Source organism: Oryzias latipes, chromosome 6 (assembly GCF_002234675.1).
Source record: "Oryzias latipes chromosome 6, ASM223467v1".
In the NCBI taxonomy this organism is placed as follows: domain Eukaryota; kingdom Metazoa; phylum Chordata; class Actinopteri; order Beloniformes; family Adrianichthyidae; genus Oryzias; species Oryzias latipes.
The window spans coordinates 27,620,462-27,635,259 of record NC_019864.2 but is presented as its reverse complement, the minus strand read 5'-3'; the positions used below and the strand labels follow the sequence as shown (position 1 = coordinate 27,635,259).

At 42.9% G+C, this 14,798-nt stretch overlaps 1 protein-coding gene across 1 annotated transcript in view; it reads right to left on the bottom strand.

The window, feature by feature from the left end:
* The window catches only part of sntb2 (syntrophin beta 2), a 34,184-nt gene extending 21,918 nt beyond the window's left edge, over nt 1-12,266 (bottom strand). Inside the window, exon 1 of the mRNA XM_023956039.1 lies at nt 11,287-12,266. Coding sequence (XP_023811807.1) covers nt 11,287-12,010 — 724 coding nt within the window. The 5' untranslated portion in view covers nt 12,011-12,266. The remainder of the gene's footprint in view (nt 1-11,286) is intronic.
* Nucleotides 12,267-14,798: the final 2,532 nt, after the last annotated feature.

The following is a 14,798-nucleotide window of genomic DNA, read 5'->3' as shown; positions in this document are numbered from 1 at the left end:
CCATCAGTCTGCACTGAGAGCATCATGGATGCAGGTTTACTAATGGAATGAAAAGGCGGTTCATTCAGTCCTTCAGAGCAACTGGACTTTGAAGGTCGATCCAGAAGAGGCTGCTCATCTGATGAACTGAAGACAAGTGATGCTCCGCTCTAATAGACCAGTGTTTTTCAACATTTTTTGAGCCACGGCACACTTTAACCTTGACAAAAATCCCGCAGCACACCAGAATCCAAGAAAAAAAAAAAAAGGAGAAACTCATAGTCTGTATTGATCTACAGCCCCTCTGCAATCTCACGTGCATTTTAGTGATAATTGTGGCAGAAAAAGCTGGAAGCTGCAGCTGTTTTTTCTAAAAGATGTAATAAAAGTTAAGTTAGAAGATTTAAAAACTGTTTGATGTGTGTTCGTTGTGGTTTCAAGACGTTTAACAAGAAAGACTCATTGTGCGCTGAGACGCTGTCACTTTAACCCAATGCATCATGGGAGATGTAGTGGAAAAATCCGCAGACAGACAAGCGTCTCTGAGCTTCATTGTTTTGTTCACTTGTTCCACGGTCTGATACCGGATTCTGTGGAAAGCTACACCACTAAAGACGAGCTTTAGCTGGTATTTTTGTTGGAACTGAGAGACTTTATGAGCAGAATCAGAACACGGAAGTGAAGACTTTAACCACTTCTGATTGGTCAGACTGATGACATGTGATTAAGCCTCCAAGAATGATTGGTGGAGACAGTTAAAGGGGCGGGACTTTTCTGCCAACAGCTGAAGCTACGGCTAAATCGCGGTACCGTCATTCTTGTCAAAATGTCTTCAAATAAATCAAATAAACCCAAAGAAAAAAGTATTTTATGATCTTTCATATTCCTAACTACTCTGTTTTATCAAGGCCTGTTTGGATGAACACAGAGCTGATATCCTGGAGATGGGAAATGTTTTTTGATCAGTTAATGAGGGCAATTTCCCACGGCACACCTGACCCTCTCCCACGGCACACTAGTGTGCCGCGGCACACTGGTTGAAAAACACTGAAATAGACGACCCTTTAAAGTCCAGCTGCTCTGTGAGAACACGACCTGGATGACTGAGAACCTTCAAGAACGAGACTGTACAGCAGCTGCTTTCTCATGAAGAAGTGTTTTCCCCCAGTCTTGACACATAACTCTAACGTTTAGACCGACCTGTGTCCCGCAGCAGTAGAAATGTGTCAGAAGAAGGTTCAAGTGTCACGGGGCAGAAGAACTGAAGAATGAAATCGATCTGCCATCAACTATTTTGCCCAGAAACTCCTAAATCCTCTTTAAAAACTCCAGACATCGGCTCCTCTCAGAGTTCTCCAGTTTGTTGCAGAAACCAACATCTGTCAGCCTTACTGAACGTACCAACTCAGATGCACACAGTTCTCCTTCATTAACCTTTCTGGGACTGGTTCTACTCAGACTTTAGGAGTATTTAAATAGTTTTTATGTAACCGATGGGTGCTGTTACTTTACTTGTGAATCTTGCTTTACACTCTGTTGCACCAAAGTTCATTTTTGATAAATCTGGAGAGTGAGGACGACGCTCTTTGGTTTCTTCAGTTTGTGGTCCAGGTTTCCACGGTGACCTATCGTGCAGGACTGTAAAGGAACCTTTCAAAATAAAGTGCAAACCTCCAGACTGGCTCTGACTGTTCATATAAACAACCTCAGTGAGCATTTTTTAGTCCACCTGAACATGATCAATTTGCTGCAGAAACCGTCCAAGAAGTCGACAATGAAAAAGTCAAAAAACATGATTTTCATCAGAGGGGGGCTTTAAATGTAACCAGTCAGTGAAAGTTTCTCCTCAACTTTGCTGTTGTGACCAGAACGAGCAGATCGTCACTAAGACCTGGTAAAAACAGAAATGCAGGAAAAGAATCTGAGTTTGGACAAAAAGGATGTCGGAGCTGAAAGTCCAGCAGGACGACGTTCTGATCCGAAAACTGGGAGAAAAACAAACAAATCTTTCATTCCCTAGCTTTTATGTCAGCAACCACTTGCAGGCAAAATTAGATTCAATCTTGTGAATTTATGAAGGGATCCCTGTTGTTTTTCTCTCATCGTCAAGTATGAAAAAACAAGTCAATTCTTATTAAAGCTCCTTCAGGAAACAATGATCCTCACTCACTTTTGAAATCTAAAGACAGAAAACATTCATTTCGATATCTTTTGCATTTGGGACGTATTGGAGTGATTTTTTTTTTAGCTTTTAGAGAGTGGTTGGAAATGTGGTTTTGTCATTTTTTGTATTTCTTTAGGTGATTTTTCTGTGTTTTATGTCTCCGTTTCCCCTCAAAAACACATTCTAATCAAAGTTAGAATGTGACTGAACAGCTTTCTGAATCGCTGATCTGAAGGACAACGGTGAACCTCCGCTGCACCGTCTCTGTGGAAACAGAAACACACTGGTTTCACTGTAAAATCTGTTTATGTACCACTTTTTAGAGGATAGTATTCTGGCTTTGACAAAAAGTATTGTTCCAGCTCGATGTAGGCCTGTAAAACTCTTGACATTGAAGACTACGGAAACACGCCAGTCCTCTCCAGTTCATGAGGACACCGAGAGGACGGCCGGCTCTGGAGAACAGAACCCGTCCTTCTAAAGGCCTGTCCCCTTTCAGCCGGCGCTCGGTCTGCTTTTTTATTCTTCTAATTCCAGGCATAAAAACCTGGGGAGCAGCGGGAAAAGGTTGTCAGACACAGACGGTGACCCAGGCCAGAACTGGTTTGAATCTAAACCTACAACCTTCCGCCCAAATCTGCATACAAACATGAGCTCGCATTTCTAAAACCCAAGACGAGTTCATTCAAACCAAATGAAACTCTAACGGCGACGCTTAAATTAGTAGCTAGGCTGCTTTTAACCTCCAGTATAAACCCACTGATCTCTTTATCGGGAGCACCTGTTTAATGCAGAGCAGCTTCTGAAGACTAAAGCCTCTTTATTAACCTTTCTGCTAAGCGATACGGCCAAAGTCACGTAAAAAAAACAACAACGGAGGTAGAGACGCAATCGTGTCCAATTAAAGCCGTTTGTTCAAAGTATAAAATGTCGAAGCTGCTGATTAGGTTGAAAGTAAAGAAAACTGATGAGGTTCCATTTACTGCAGATTCTTTAAATCCAAAATCTTCAGACAGAAGTGATCTGGATCTTTGGATCTACCTTGTATTTTTTAGCTGAATAGGTTCAAGCTTAAAGGAGAGCCGGTCTGAGGAGCAATGCTTCCACTGTGACTCACCTTTTAATCATTTCGGCTTTAACGTTATCTTTCTGATCTGTCTAAACACAACCTAAAGTTGATTAAAAAGTAATAAAAATATGAAGTTTATCGTTTCCTTAAAAACACCACTGAATAAAATACACGCAATAAATAACATTTAGTCCAGAGAAAACCTACAGGTGATCACAGTGGACCTTCAGGGAGGTAAGAAGCAGGCCCTGACCATGACGTGCATCGTCTAAAGGACGTGGTGAAGACGCTGAAGCTCTGCATTAACAGGTTGGAGGCGTTAGGAGAGCAGATTTTCCTGGAAGAGATGAGTCTTAAAGAGAGAAGCTCGTGATGCTGCTGCTCAACCAAACCCATTCACTGCTTCTGCCAAGACAGAACTCACTTTTAAGTCCCACTCTGATCACCTTCTGATCCATGTTCAAAACGTTCTCAGAGGTCTTTTCATTATGCCATCTTTTAATGCCAATATGCCAAGTAAAAGTTTCTGCGGAGCGGCAGAAGTTCATTGGAAATTCACCTCTTTGTTTACACGCTCTCCTGCTAGCTTACAGCTCCTCACACTCCCAACCTAACAATAATGATGCAAGAGAAATGGCGAGAAATATTGGGGCTATCCTTCCGCATAATTTCAACCAAATTGCAGTTCAGACGAGGAAAACAAAGACGTACATGGATCCATCTGTCTGCAAGTGGACGCATCAGAATGGAGCGGAGCTGGAAGTTTGTGGCCCGCTGACTGTAGTTTGTTGCAAGTTTTTTCAAACAGGACTTGTCTTGTCTGCTCCTGATTCACGATTTGAATAAAGAAATTCTCAGAAAAGCAGTTTTAATCTCCATCCATCCACCCACCTTCTTCCACTCATGGGGGACCGGGTCGCGGGGGGAGCAGTCTAAGCAAAGATCCCCAGGCTTCCCTCGCCCCGGCCACTTCCTCCAGCTCCTCTGGGGGATGTTCCCAGTCCAGCCGAGAGACACAGTCTCTCCAGCGTGCCCTGGGTCTTCCCGGACAGTGGGTCATGCCTCGAACCCCTCCCCAGGGAGGCGTCCAGGAGGCATTATTAGATGCCCAGGCCACCTCAACTGACTCCTCTCGGTGTGGATGAGAAGCAGCTCTACTCCGAGTTCTCTGCAGCTGACCGAGCTTCTCACCCTAACTGTAAGGGAGCGCCCAGCCACCCTATGGAGGAAGCTCATTTCAGCGACTTGTATATGGGACTTCGTTCTTTCGCTCATGACCCAGAGCTCATGACCATATAACTAACCATATAACTACGGACGCTGCTCCAATCCGCCTGTCAATCTCGCGCTCCGGTCTTCCGTCACTCGTGAACAAGACCCCAAGATATTTAAACTCCTCCATCTGGGGCAGGAGCACTCTAGAGAGATGGCAAACTACTGTTCTCCGGTCAAGAACCATGAACTCAGGTTTAGCGATGCTGACCCTCACCCCAGCCGCTTCACACTCTGGCGTAAACCGCCCCAATGCATGCTGGATGTCCCGGCTCGATGAAGCCAACAGAACAACATCATCTGCCAAAAGCAGAGAGGAAAGCCTGTGGTTCCCAAACCAGACCCCCTCCGGCCCCTGGCTGCCCCTAGAAATTCTTTCCAAAACTATGAACAGAAGTTTTAATTGCATATATATATATATATATATATATATATATATATATATATATATATATGTGAGCGTAGAAGCCACAATCCAGGATGAAACACCAAGATGCATGAGTACATCAAGCTCAAGGCCCCAAATGACAGTGTGCTCAGTGAATGTCTCAGGCAATGGAGAACAGAGGATACAGTGCTGGAGGACAGATCATCATGGGAGGACAAACCCCTGCATGGGATGTACCACCGGACCATAACTGAAGTGGCTGATATCAAGAAGTCCTACCAATGGCTAGAAAGGGCTGGTCTACAGGACAGCACTGAACCGCTCATCCTGGCAGCTCAGGAACAAGCCCTGAGCACCAGAGCAATAGATGGCTCAGATCTACCGCACCAGACAAGACCCAAGGTGTAGGCTGTGCAAAGAGGCGCCTGAAACAATCCAGCACATAACTGCAGGGTGTAAGATGCTGGCAGGTAAAGCATATATGGAGCGCCACAATCAAGTGGCTGGAATAATATACAGGAACATGTGTTCAGAATATGAACTGGAAACCCCAAGATCAAAATGGGAAACACCTCCGAAGGTGGTAGAGAATGAGAGGGCAAAAATCCTGTGGGACTTCCAGATGCAGACTGATAGGATGGTAATGGCAAACCAACCAGACATTGTAGTGGTGGATAAAGAACAGAGGAAAGCCGTTGTGGTGGATGTGGCAGTGCCAAGCGATGGGAACATCAGGAAGAAGGAACATGAGAAACTGGAGAAATACCAGGGACTCAGAGAAGAACTGGAGAAAGCCTGGAAAGTGAAGGTGACAGTGGTGCCTGTGGTAATTGGAGCACTCGGGGCAGTAACCCCCAAGCTGGAGGAGTGGCTACAACAGAAACCTGGAAAGACCTCAGACCTCTCAGTCCAGAAAAGCTCAGTGCTAGGAACAGCTAAGATACTGCGCAGGACCCTCAAGCTCCCAGGCCTCTGGTAGAGGACCCGAGCTTGGAGGAGAAACCACCCGCAGAGGGTGAGAGGGGCGTTTTTTTTTTTTTTTATATATACCGTACAGACCGAATGTTTGGACACACCTTCCCATTCATTTGAATGAGAAGGTGTGTCCAAACTTTTGGTCTGTACTGTATGTCCTTTATCATGAGAAAAACACAAGACCATGTTAAAAACACGACTTTCAAAGACAGACGTTTGCAAGTCCGTTTGAGTTTAATCTACTAAAAACAACCCTCAAAATTATTTCTTCTTTGTTGCGATAAATTGGGTGTGTTTTCTTCCTCAGATGCCGTTTTTCTTTGGTAATGTTGATGGTGGAAGCTGCTGCAGTTTGGTGACACGTTGAAACGCATCCTGCAGGCCTGCCTGTGCACTGACTCATGAAGTCAACAGGCTCTGCCAAAAGGGCAGCAAGCGAAACCAGAGAGAGAAAAAAGCTCATTTTTGGTTATATTTGCTTTTTTCTTAAGGATAAGCTCTGAGGCTTTTCTCTAAGACAGGATTCAGCACCAAAGGGAGGGTGAGTGTATTTTTATTTTTTTAAACACTGCTGCACAAGCTAACACACGCCAGCCGCATCATTTTCCATTAGTGGGGCGTTTGTCCTCGTCGTGCAAAAGTGCTGACTGACAAAAAAACATAAAAGAAAAAGGATCCATCAGGCCTGCTGGTTTTCTGTGAGCCGCTGCTGCTTCAGGTGCTGCAGACAGAAAACTCTGGTTAATGGAAGAAAAAAAGGATCTGATCCCCGAGAGCTAAAACACTGAAGGAAAATCAATTGTGTGTGTTTGGGGGGGGGGGGGGGGGGTTACGCACATAGATGCAGGAGCAGCTAAATATGCACAAGTACAACAGAGGAATTTGTAGAAACAGAAGGCTCTCGGGGAGCAGCATTCTTTTCAATTCAATTCCATTTTATTTGTATAGCCGTAATTCACAACAACAGTCGTCTCAATTCTTTTCAAAATAGAGGTTTTTACAGGAACGTTATCGATTTAGTAATACATGCTTCTTATTTTAAAGTGAACAGTTTTTCCATCTGAGCATGTCTGAATGACATGAATGTTTACAACAGATGCATTTCTACGGTTAGTCACATGCACCCGTACAGGGGGGGGTAGACTGCTACGGGTTTTAGGGTTGTCCAGGCCAGTGGAAGGGGTCATAGAGAGGAGCGGCTCCTCCTAAAGGAGAATGCAGACGAGTCTCGTACGGCCACCTCAAAAATGCATGAAAATGCAACGCACCATTGCTGTGCGTGTGGCAAGTGTATGTTGAAGTATTTGTAAGGATAATGGAAGTTAGTCTCACTCATGACGAACAGCTGATGCTGTCATACGGCGCCCTTACGCCACGCTCTAGTCATTAACCACTAACCACCGCACCACCGTGCAGCCTTTGCAATCACAGTGTGAGTGTGGTGTGATTGCAATCACACTGCTTCTATTTAATCAGAATTATACAAATATACACAAACCAACTCACGCGATAATTCATTCAAAAACATGAAGAAAATACTTTGATTGTCAGCAGATACATTCAAATTTCTGCCACGGCACTAGCTCTCATCATCATCAAAGGAGACGTCTGCGTCTTCTTCAGGCCGCGGAGTGGCGAGCTCCTTACACGTGGGAGGGGCTACGGATGAAGCCATTCTGGGAAACGGCGGTTGGTGATTTAACAGAGGAGCTATGGATCCAACAATCCCACATGACATGTTGAACTTCTGCTGTGGGACCTCCTGTGGCGCCCCGCTGTGCAGCGACCAAGGCAGGCGGTGGTATCCGGTTGCTGGTTTAAATTTAAAAAAATAGTGTTTCCATTGCAGTTTTGCTAAATATGTTTCGATACGACAACCAAAAACCACATCCTCCAAGCACAAAAACCATTTTTTAAATAAATGCAAGTTTTTGTTTAAATTTTTGTGTTTCCATAAGGCTAATTTCTTCTCGCAAATCTAATTTGTGCAATTTCATGGTCAATGGAAACGCATCTTATGAAAACTGGACTGAGTGAGTGTGACGGCACCCAGGGCAAATGGTTTACTTCCAGCTCCAACCCAGTGAGGTCAATTCAGTCGCCATTTTTTCACGATGCGAACGCCATCATGTTGGAGCCAGACGACAAAAGGTGGTTGCCATAGAAAGTCTACTTTTCTATGGCAACCATTCTAACCAATCAGAAATGACCTTGTTGGATTTCCAAAGGACTGACGCCAATCTAATGTTTCAAATGTTGGACATAACAACTTACTTTTATTGAGGCATCTGATTGGTCAGTTTTTAACTTGAATAACTTGAACTACAGAAAAAAATATAATGGAAAAAACAAGGATTAAAAACCGTTAGCAAGGGCAAGGCTGGCTATCCTGACTAACAGCTGTTTATTTCTTAATAGAAGTCTATGGTATTTGGGTTATTTAGAACCAGACGTTTCTTTATTACTTAAATAAAGCAGCTTTTTGTTATCAGATTATTTTATTATTCACTGCCTCAGGTATTTCTTTTTTTTTTTTTTAAACATAAAAATATAATTCTCAGCCGCTCCTTCAGGTCTTTACATTTATTGTGAGCCAAATGAATTACCAGATTTATAAACTTATTTATTTTCTTACAAAAGACAGATTTGGAATACAGCCTGGAGGTTCCTGTATAAATATACAAGGACAATATACAAGTGATTGTCATTGTTTGTTTTTTTACACAATCAATCAGAAGCAATAGCATGAACATTTTATATTCTAGATGTTTTATTCCAGCCAGTTTAAAAAATGCAATTTTTCATCATATGTGACAAATAAAAGCATCAAAGACTGATAATTATGCACCTGGAATCGTAACGTTTGGTATTTTTTATGCTTTTAAGTCATTCTAATCCTCATAAAATGCAGCTTTTATGTGAATGTGTTGCTTCTCAAAACAAAACTATTGGCGGGAAGTTTTTAGCACAGAGCATCCAGGTCACAGTGTTGACCTCTGGTTTACATAAGCACTCAGAGGTCAGGAATGTGGAGCTGCTGGCAGGACTGTGGGTTGACCTGGCAGCTTGCGTTTGTGTATTCGCTTCGTTCTGATGGAACCCCTCTTTTCTCAAAGCAGCGGGAGATCCACAGACGGACCGGCGGCGAATAGCCGCCACATTCCAGTGACCGAGAGCTGCAGATCAGCTGACGTCAGGCGTAAACTTTTGGTTCTAAACCATTAGGAGCTGATGAAACACGCAAGAGCTGCAGGTTTGCATGTCTCGAGGGCATTTCAGGTATTCACGTGTCGAGAAATGTCACTGCCTTCATGATTTTGCAACCAGCTGTTCAAGCGGCGAAGAAGACATTTAGATCCTCTCTGACAACCTTTTTTTTTCTTTTTTAGGAAGTAGAGAGCAGGCCAGATTTGAACACAAATGTTCCGCGCATTGATTAGTTCCTACAATTCATGCCTGTCAGGCTTCACACAGCATTCATTCCGAACCATTAAACTCTGCTTTTAGCTTTTCCTGACCTAAAGTTTCCGACGGGCCCTGTGGCCTCTGCGCCGGCGGTTTGATCTTTTTCCATCTCTCTGACCGACTGAACAGGAACTGTCAGAGTTTGAAAACTGGGTGCACCCCTGTGGTGCTCAATGAGGCCTTATTGTCCCGTCCCCCGTCCCCCTGCAAGCACGTCCAAGCAGCATGACGCTTCCAGGGACAGCCAGACATTTAAAGCAAAGGTCGCTGGCAAAATGTGGAAAAACTTCAGGGAAATAAACTTTTTCTTCCTCACTAAAACCACAAAACAATAGCTTGAGAGCTCACATCTCATCATCTTCTGGGATATTTTCAAAGCGTTCCCAGTCATCTTTCTATTAGGATTTTCAGCCAAAAATCAGATCAACTGTGTTATTTTCCAAGACAGTTTATGCAGAGCGGCAGTATTTCGTTAGAAATGAGAGCTCTCTGTTTACACCCCCCCCCCCCCCAGCTATCTTACAGCCCCTCACACTTTCAACCTAACATTAGCGGAGCAACAAACAAAGTCTTATTTGGATTTATTTGTCTACAAGTGGACGCATCAGAGTGGAGCAGGGAGCTTTTGACCAGCTCAGGGTTTTTTCTACGTCACTACGTCGGCTTTTTGTCTTTTGATCTGCTCCTGATTCACAACTATTTGAACTCAGAAATACCCAGAAATGCAATTTTAAGCCTAATTTTTTTTAATATATGTCCTCCATCATCAGGAAAAATGTCACACGAACAAGTTAAAAACACCATCAGAGCGGTGAGTTCAGAAATGAAAAGGGAATCCAACTCTTCTGTTATTGGAGGAAAGAAAATTAGAAACAAAACCCTAAAAAAGATGGAGGATGAAGGAAATGCTTTTCTGTACATGCTTCAGCCGTCATCTGCAGTCTTTCTCAGACTTAAAGGAGGCAGATGGACGACAGAAATACGTGCAAAAGGAAAGTTTAAATGCACTTCATCCAGACAGGCTTTTGTGGGATGAGCAAAGCAGAAGTGTAACGAAGGCCTGAAACTTTCATATACCGTCCCTCTGTGTGCTCAGTAAGGAAAATCAAACAATGTACTTCAAGAGTAAATTAGCTTTTACTTTCATTTTAGCACATGTTGGCAGAATATTTTTTTTAAATCCCAAGAGATTATTTAAAAATGAAAGAAAATATTTGACCTTTACAACTATTTCTCTGCATTTAGTGAATGGAGATAAAGCTTTTTCCAATTTTTGTGCAAAGTCTTGGCAAACGGGTGTGAATTTCCCCCAAAAGTGGAAGACAAATTCTCAAATGAGCGAATGCACACACACAAAAACCTTCTCCCTTTATACTTTAAAAGATTTGTCTTCAGATTCACTCAGACTGTAAAGAAAATCTATTTCACTTTTTGGCTGCTAACATGTAAAACTGCTGCTGCCTCTGGGCTTAAATCCTGACAGAAATCACCATTAATGGAGCTCCAGATGAAAAAGACAAAAAAGCATCAAGGACATTTATCAAACAAAGACAGATAAAGTCAGGAAACCTAAAAAAAATCCTCACAAACGGACAGTTTGTCTTTAAAAACATCGCAGTCATTCAGGCTGTGAAGTGTTTGACTTGGACCACACTGTGGTTCTTGTCTTGTGTAAACTAACCAAAGGTTTTGTGTTCATTTGATTCGATTAAAAGGTGCATCTCCTCCTCGGAAGAGAGAATCTGTTTTCTGATAAAGTTTGAGGGATGAAAGTGAAAAACCCAGAAGCTCTCCAGAATTATCATCTTTTTGTTATTAATTCGTTTAATTTATGTATTGTGCACGAGTTTCGGCAGAAAATATCTAAAAATAGGGGGGGAAAGAGCTTCAGAAAAGGTGAAGTTCTAACAGGTGAGAGGTCAGGGGTCGAATCTTGGCCCTCTCAAATCCCCGCCCTCGCGTTGGCCAACTTACCCTCCAGCGTGACTTCTTTCCCGGCCTTCTTCAGAGCCTGGACCGCCATGTCGTGCGTCGCCTCCCGGAGGTCGTTCCCGTTCACCGACAGTATCGCGTCGCCCACCCGGAGAGCCCGGCTCTGGTCCGCAGCGAGCCCGGGGAAGATCTTGGAGATGAGGATCGGCATCCGGTTCTCGCGCCCGCCCTTGATACTGATCCCCAGCCCGCCGGACTCCTGCTTGACAACCCGGACTTTCCGCACCGCCTCAGACGAGCCGTCCACGCTGACTGGGAAATCGCCCCCTTGTCTGGATCCGAAACTCGACCCGGGACTCCCGTAGCTGGAACCGGGGCTGCCGAAGTCAGAGTTGGTCCCGTTATTCGGGTACTTTCCGGGGCTGTTCATCGTGCCGTAGTTTCCCTCGTACTGACCGCGAGTGACGCCCGCCCGACCCGGGCTGTTGCTGCGCCCTCGAGCCCTGTAGTTCTGCACGTGGTCCTGGCCCGAAGAAGAACCGCGACCGGGACTGCCCAGGTTCGACCCGGGGTCGTTTCCGTTCGACATGCCATTTCGCAGGCCAGCCGAAGAGTGGTCCCAGTGATTGGCCCCCTGTCCGGCGAACTCCGCTTCGGCTGTTAAAGTCAGCGTTTCCCGGGTGAGTTCTGCTGTCACTCGGATCCAGCGGTCCCGGAGCAGGAGGTCCAGCTGGCCGTTTCGGTCCGCTCTGGTCCAAACTGCCATTCCTCGCCGCGTAGCCTGCTCCGAGGCGGGCCGCTTTACACTAGAGTCGGCATCAACTTTTTCCTCTTTTTTGGAGTGCGCACCAACAGAAACGAAGCTAACTGTCCCACATCGACACACCCACTCCCGCCGTGACTGCACCGAGGGAGGGGGCGGCGGGCGGGCGCGCGCGCGCGGACGGAAAAAGGAGACCAGAAGAACTAGTGAATCTGACTTGCTGTCGAGAGTTTAGTGTAAAGCTGATGGAGTTGTTACCCCAGAAAGTAAACGCAACCACAACGTGGTTTTCCGGTTAAGCCTTTCAAAATAAAGCACAACACGTTGTTGATGGAAATGAACCACATGGATCACAATGTTCATGACCAAAATCAGTGACACCCACATACAATTCTAGACCCGAAAAAAATTGTAATAAATACAATTATGGGCTAATAAGTCTAAATAGAGCTCATTTAAAAATATAGTGTTTTCCTTTCTTTTTTTTTTTTTTACCATTTTCAGAAAGCTGAACGTTTAAAAGCATTGAAAAGGGAAATTTGACATTTTAAAAGATGCCCAAGTAAAAGTATCAAATTTCGAATATTAAGGAATAAAAAAGTAAATAGGTGCATTTTCTGAATTATTTCCGTACAAAAAATTAATTACTACCATTGCAAAGAAGCAATGTTTTGATATGAAGACACTGTTTTTAAATATATGTATATATGTGTACTTTATTATTGGCTTTATACTATATATATATATATATATATATATATATATATATATATATATATATATATATATATATATATATATATATATATATATATATATATATAATTTTGTTATTATATAAATACTGGTAGAAAGTTTTCTTATAACAGCTACACTTTTCAGCTGCACTATAGATTAAAATGTCATCTGTGGATCTGTGGAAATTTTAAATTATGTCTTTTTAACTTAGCGTTTACACCAATCATTTAATTATTGTATACATTTATGTATGTATTTTTTGGCTTTTAACTAATTAACAACTTTTTATACTTTTTAATTTGCGCGTTTTTATGCAAATGATAAAAGGTACTCTACACATAAAGTGATTGATTGATTGATTGATTGATTATGCTACACTTTAGCCTACAAATTGTTCTTACAGTAATTTAATTTATTTTTATTTTGTATGTCTGCTTGGCTCTGCATAAACATTCATTTGTAGTTAGGGTAATAAAATGCTTGTTTTTTTTATTAAATATGTTTCGTTTTATCAGTTGCATAGATTGTTTAACTGTAGATTAAATTAGTAAACTTGAACACATCTGCAAAAACCACAAATAAAATAGAAATGAGCAATGAATTGATCGAAACCCTGCATTCTGATACTAGTTGTACAAAAAAATAAAACTCGAGCACTTGAGAAAAAGTTAAATTTGAGCACAGAAAAGTAAACAAAAATATTTTTACTCTTATTGTGAAAGTATAATCACTTAGCTTCCTGTGCAAGTCTCGGAAGTGCAGTTAGAGGGAAGTCGGAGGACATAAGTACACAGCCAATCATCGCAGAGCAGCAGATAATTTATTCATGATTGGGAGGCGGAGTTTCAGGCCAGGAATTATCGATCTGAAGACAAAGCCTTCTTAACTCACTCACTCTATTAATGGATGCTGCAGCCGACTGTCAGCGACCCGTCTGTCCGGCTTCACGGAGTTAACGGCGGCAGCGCACAGAAACGGGCTGAAACCGCTGCTTCCGGCTACGATTGACGCCTTAAGTTTATTTTTGGTGGAAGAGAAGTATTTAAAGTTCCAAGAAGACTTCTTTCCCTGTTATTTTTTAAGCGACTTATCTAAATGTAAAGTTCAGAAAAAATGCTGGGAATTCCAATTTTTTGGGTGTTCATTGAATCAAGCATTATTAGAATGATGACAAAAGTGTGTTTTTTTTCACTTTGACTCTGAAAACAAACAAAAACAGTTGTGAAATGTCCTAACACAATTATTAAAATTGTATTTTGAGTCTAATTTTACGTTTAAAAGTCCGTTAAACAAAAAACGTTTCTTTAGAAGCTACCAAAAGCAGTTGTAAAGGACACAAACATTATTTTTAAAATGGGGGGTAAAGCAAATAAAACAACTAGCCTGGGTGTACTTTTTATAAATTAGATTGTCAGTTACACAACACATGCCTTGCATTCCTACACTGCCCCCCCCCCTCCTCAGCACAGAAACAGCATGACTTATTGATCAATGCTGCTTTGTGTTTCATCACATCTGTAATCAATTTATCACAAAGTCAATTCCACTTTGATTGTTTTCTATCAGAGCAGCTGCGTTATTCACACTGATGAATTTATTGAAGTGTTTATTGAAGTGAATACATTTTTTTATCTGACGTGTAGGTCTTCACATCCCAGTCTAGAAAATATTACAAGCATCAATTGTTTTTTTTCTTGCTGGACAGTGCTGACCCTTTAGATCTCCATCAGAGGGGCAGTTGTGGAGGGGAGGCACACTCCTGCTTCAAAAAAAGAGGAAAAGCAGGGATGTACAAGTTCTCATGATCTTTAGAGACTCCCTGCAAATGCAGCAGCTGAAGAGGGAAACTCGCAGACGCAGCGCTGGCTGTTTGTCAGAAGGTTTTATTGCAGCTGAGGTTTGCTTGGTGTCTACAAGAACCAGCGCAGATTGCAAGCGTCCTTGGGGGGGAGGGGGGGGAGCAATGCAGAGGTGGGGGGGGGGTGTACATCTGCTCTCCTCACGCTGAGCATCAGCATCATCAGGCTGCGTCAGTTAAGGTGCAGCTTCGCCC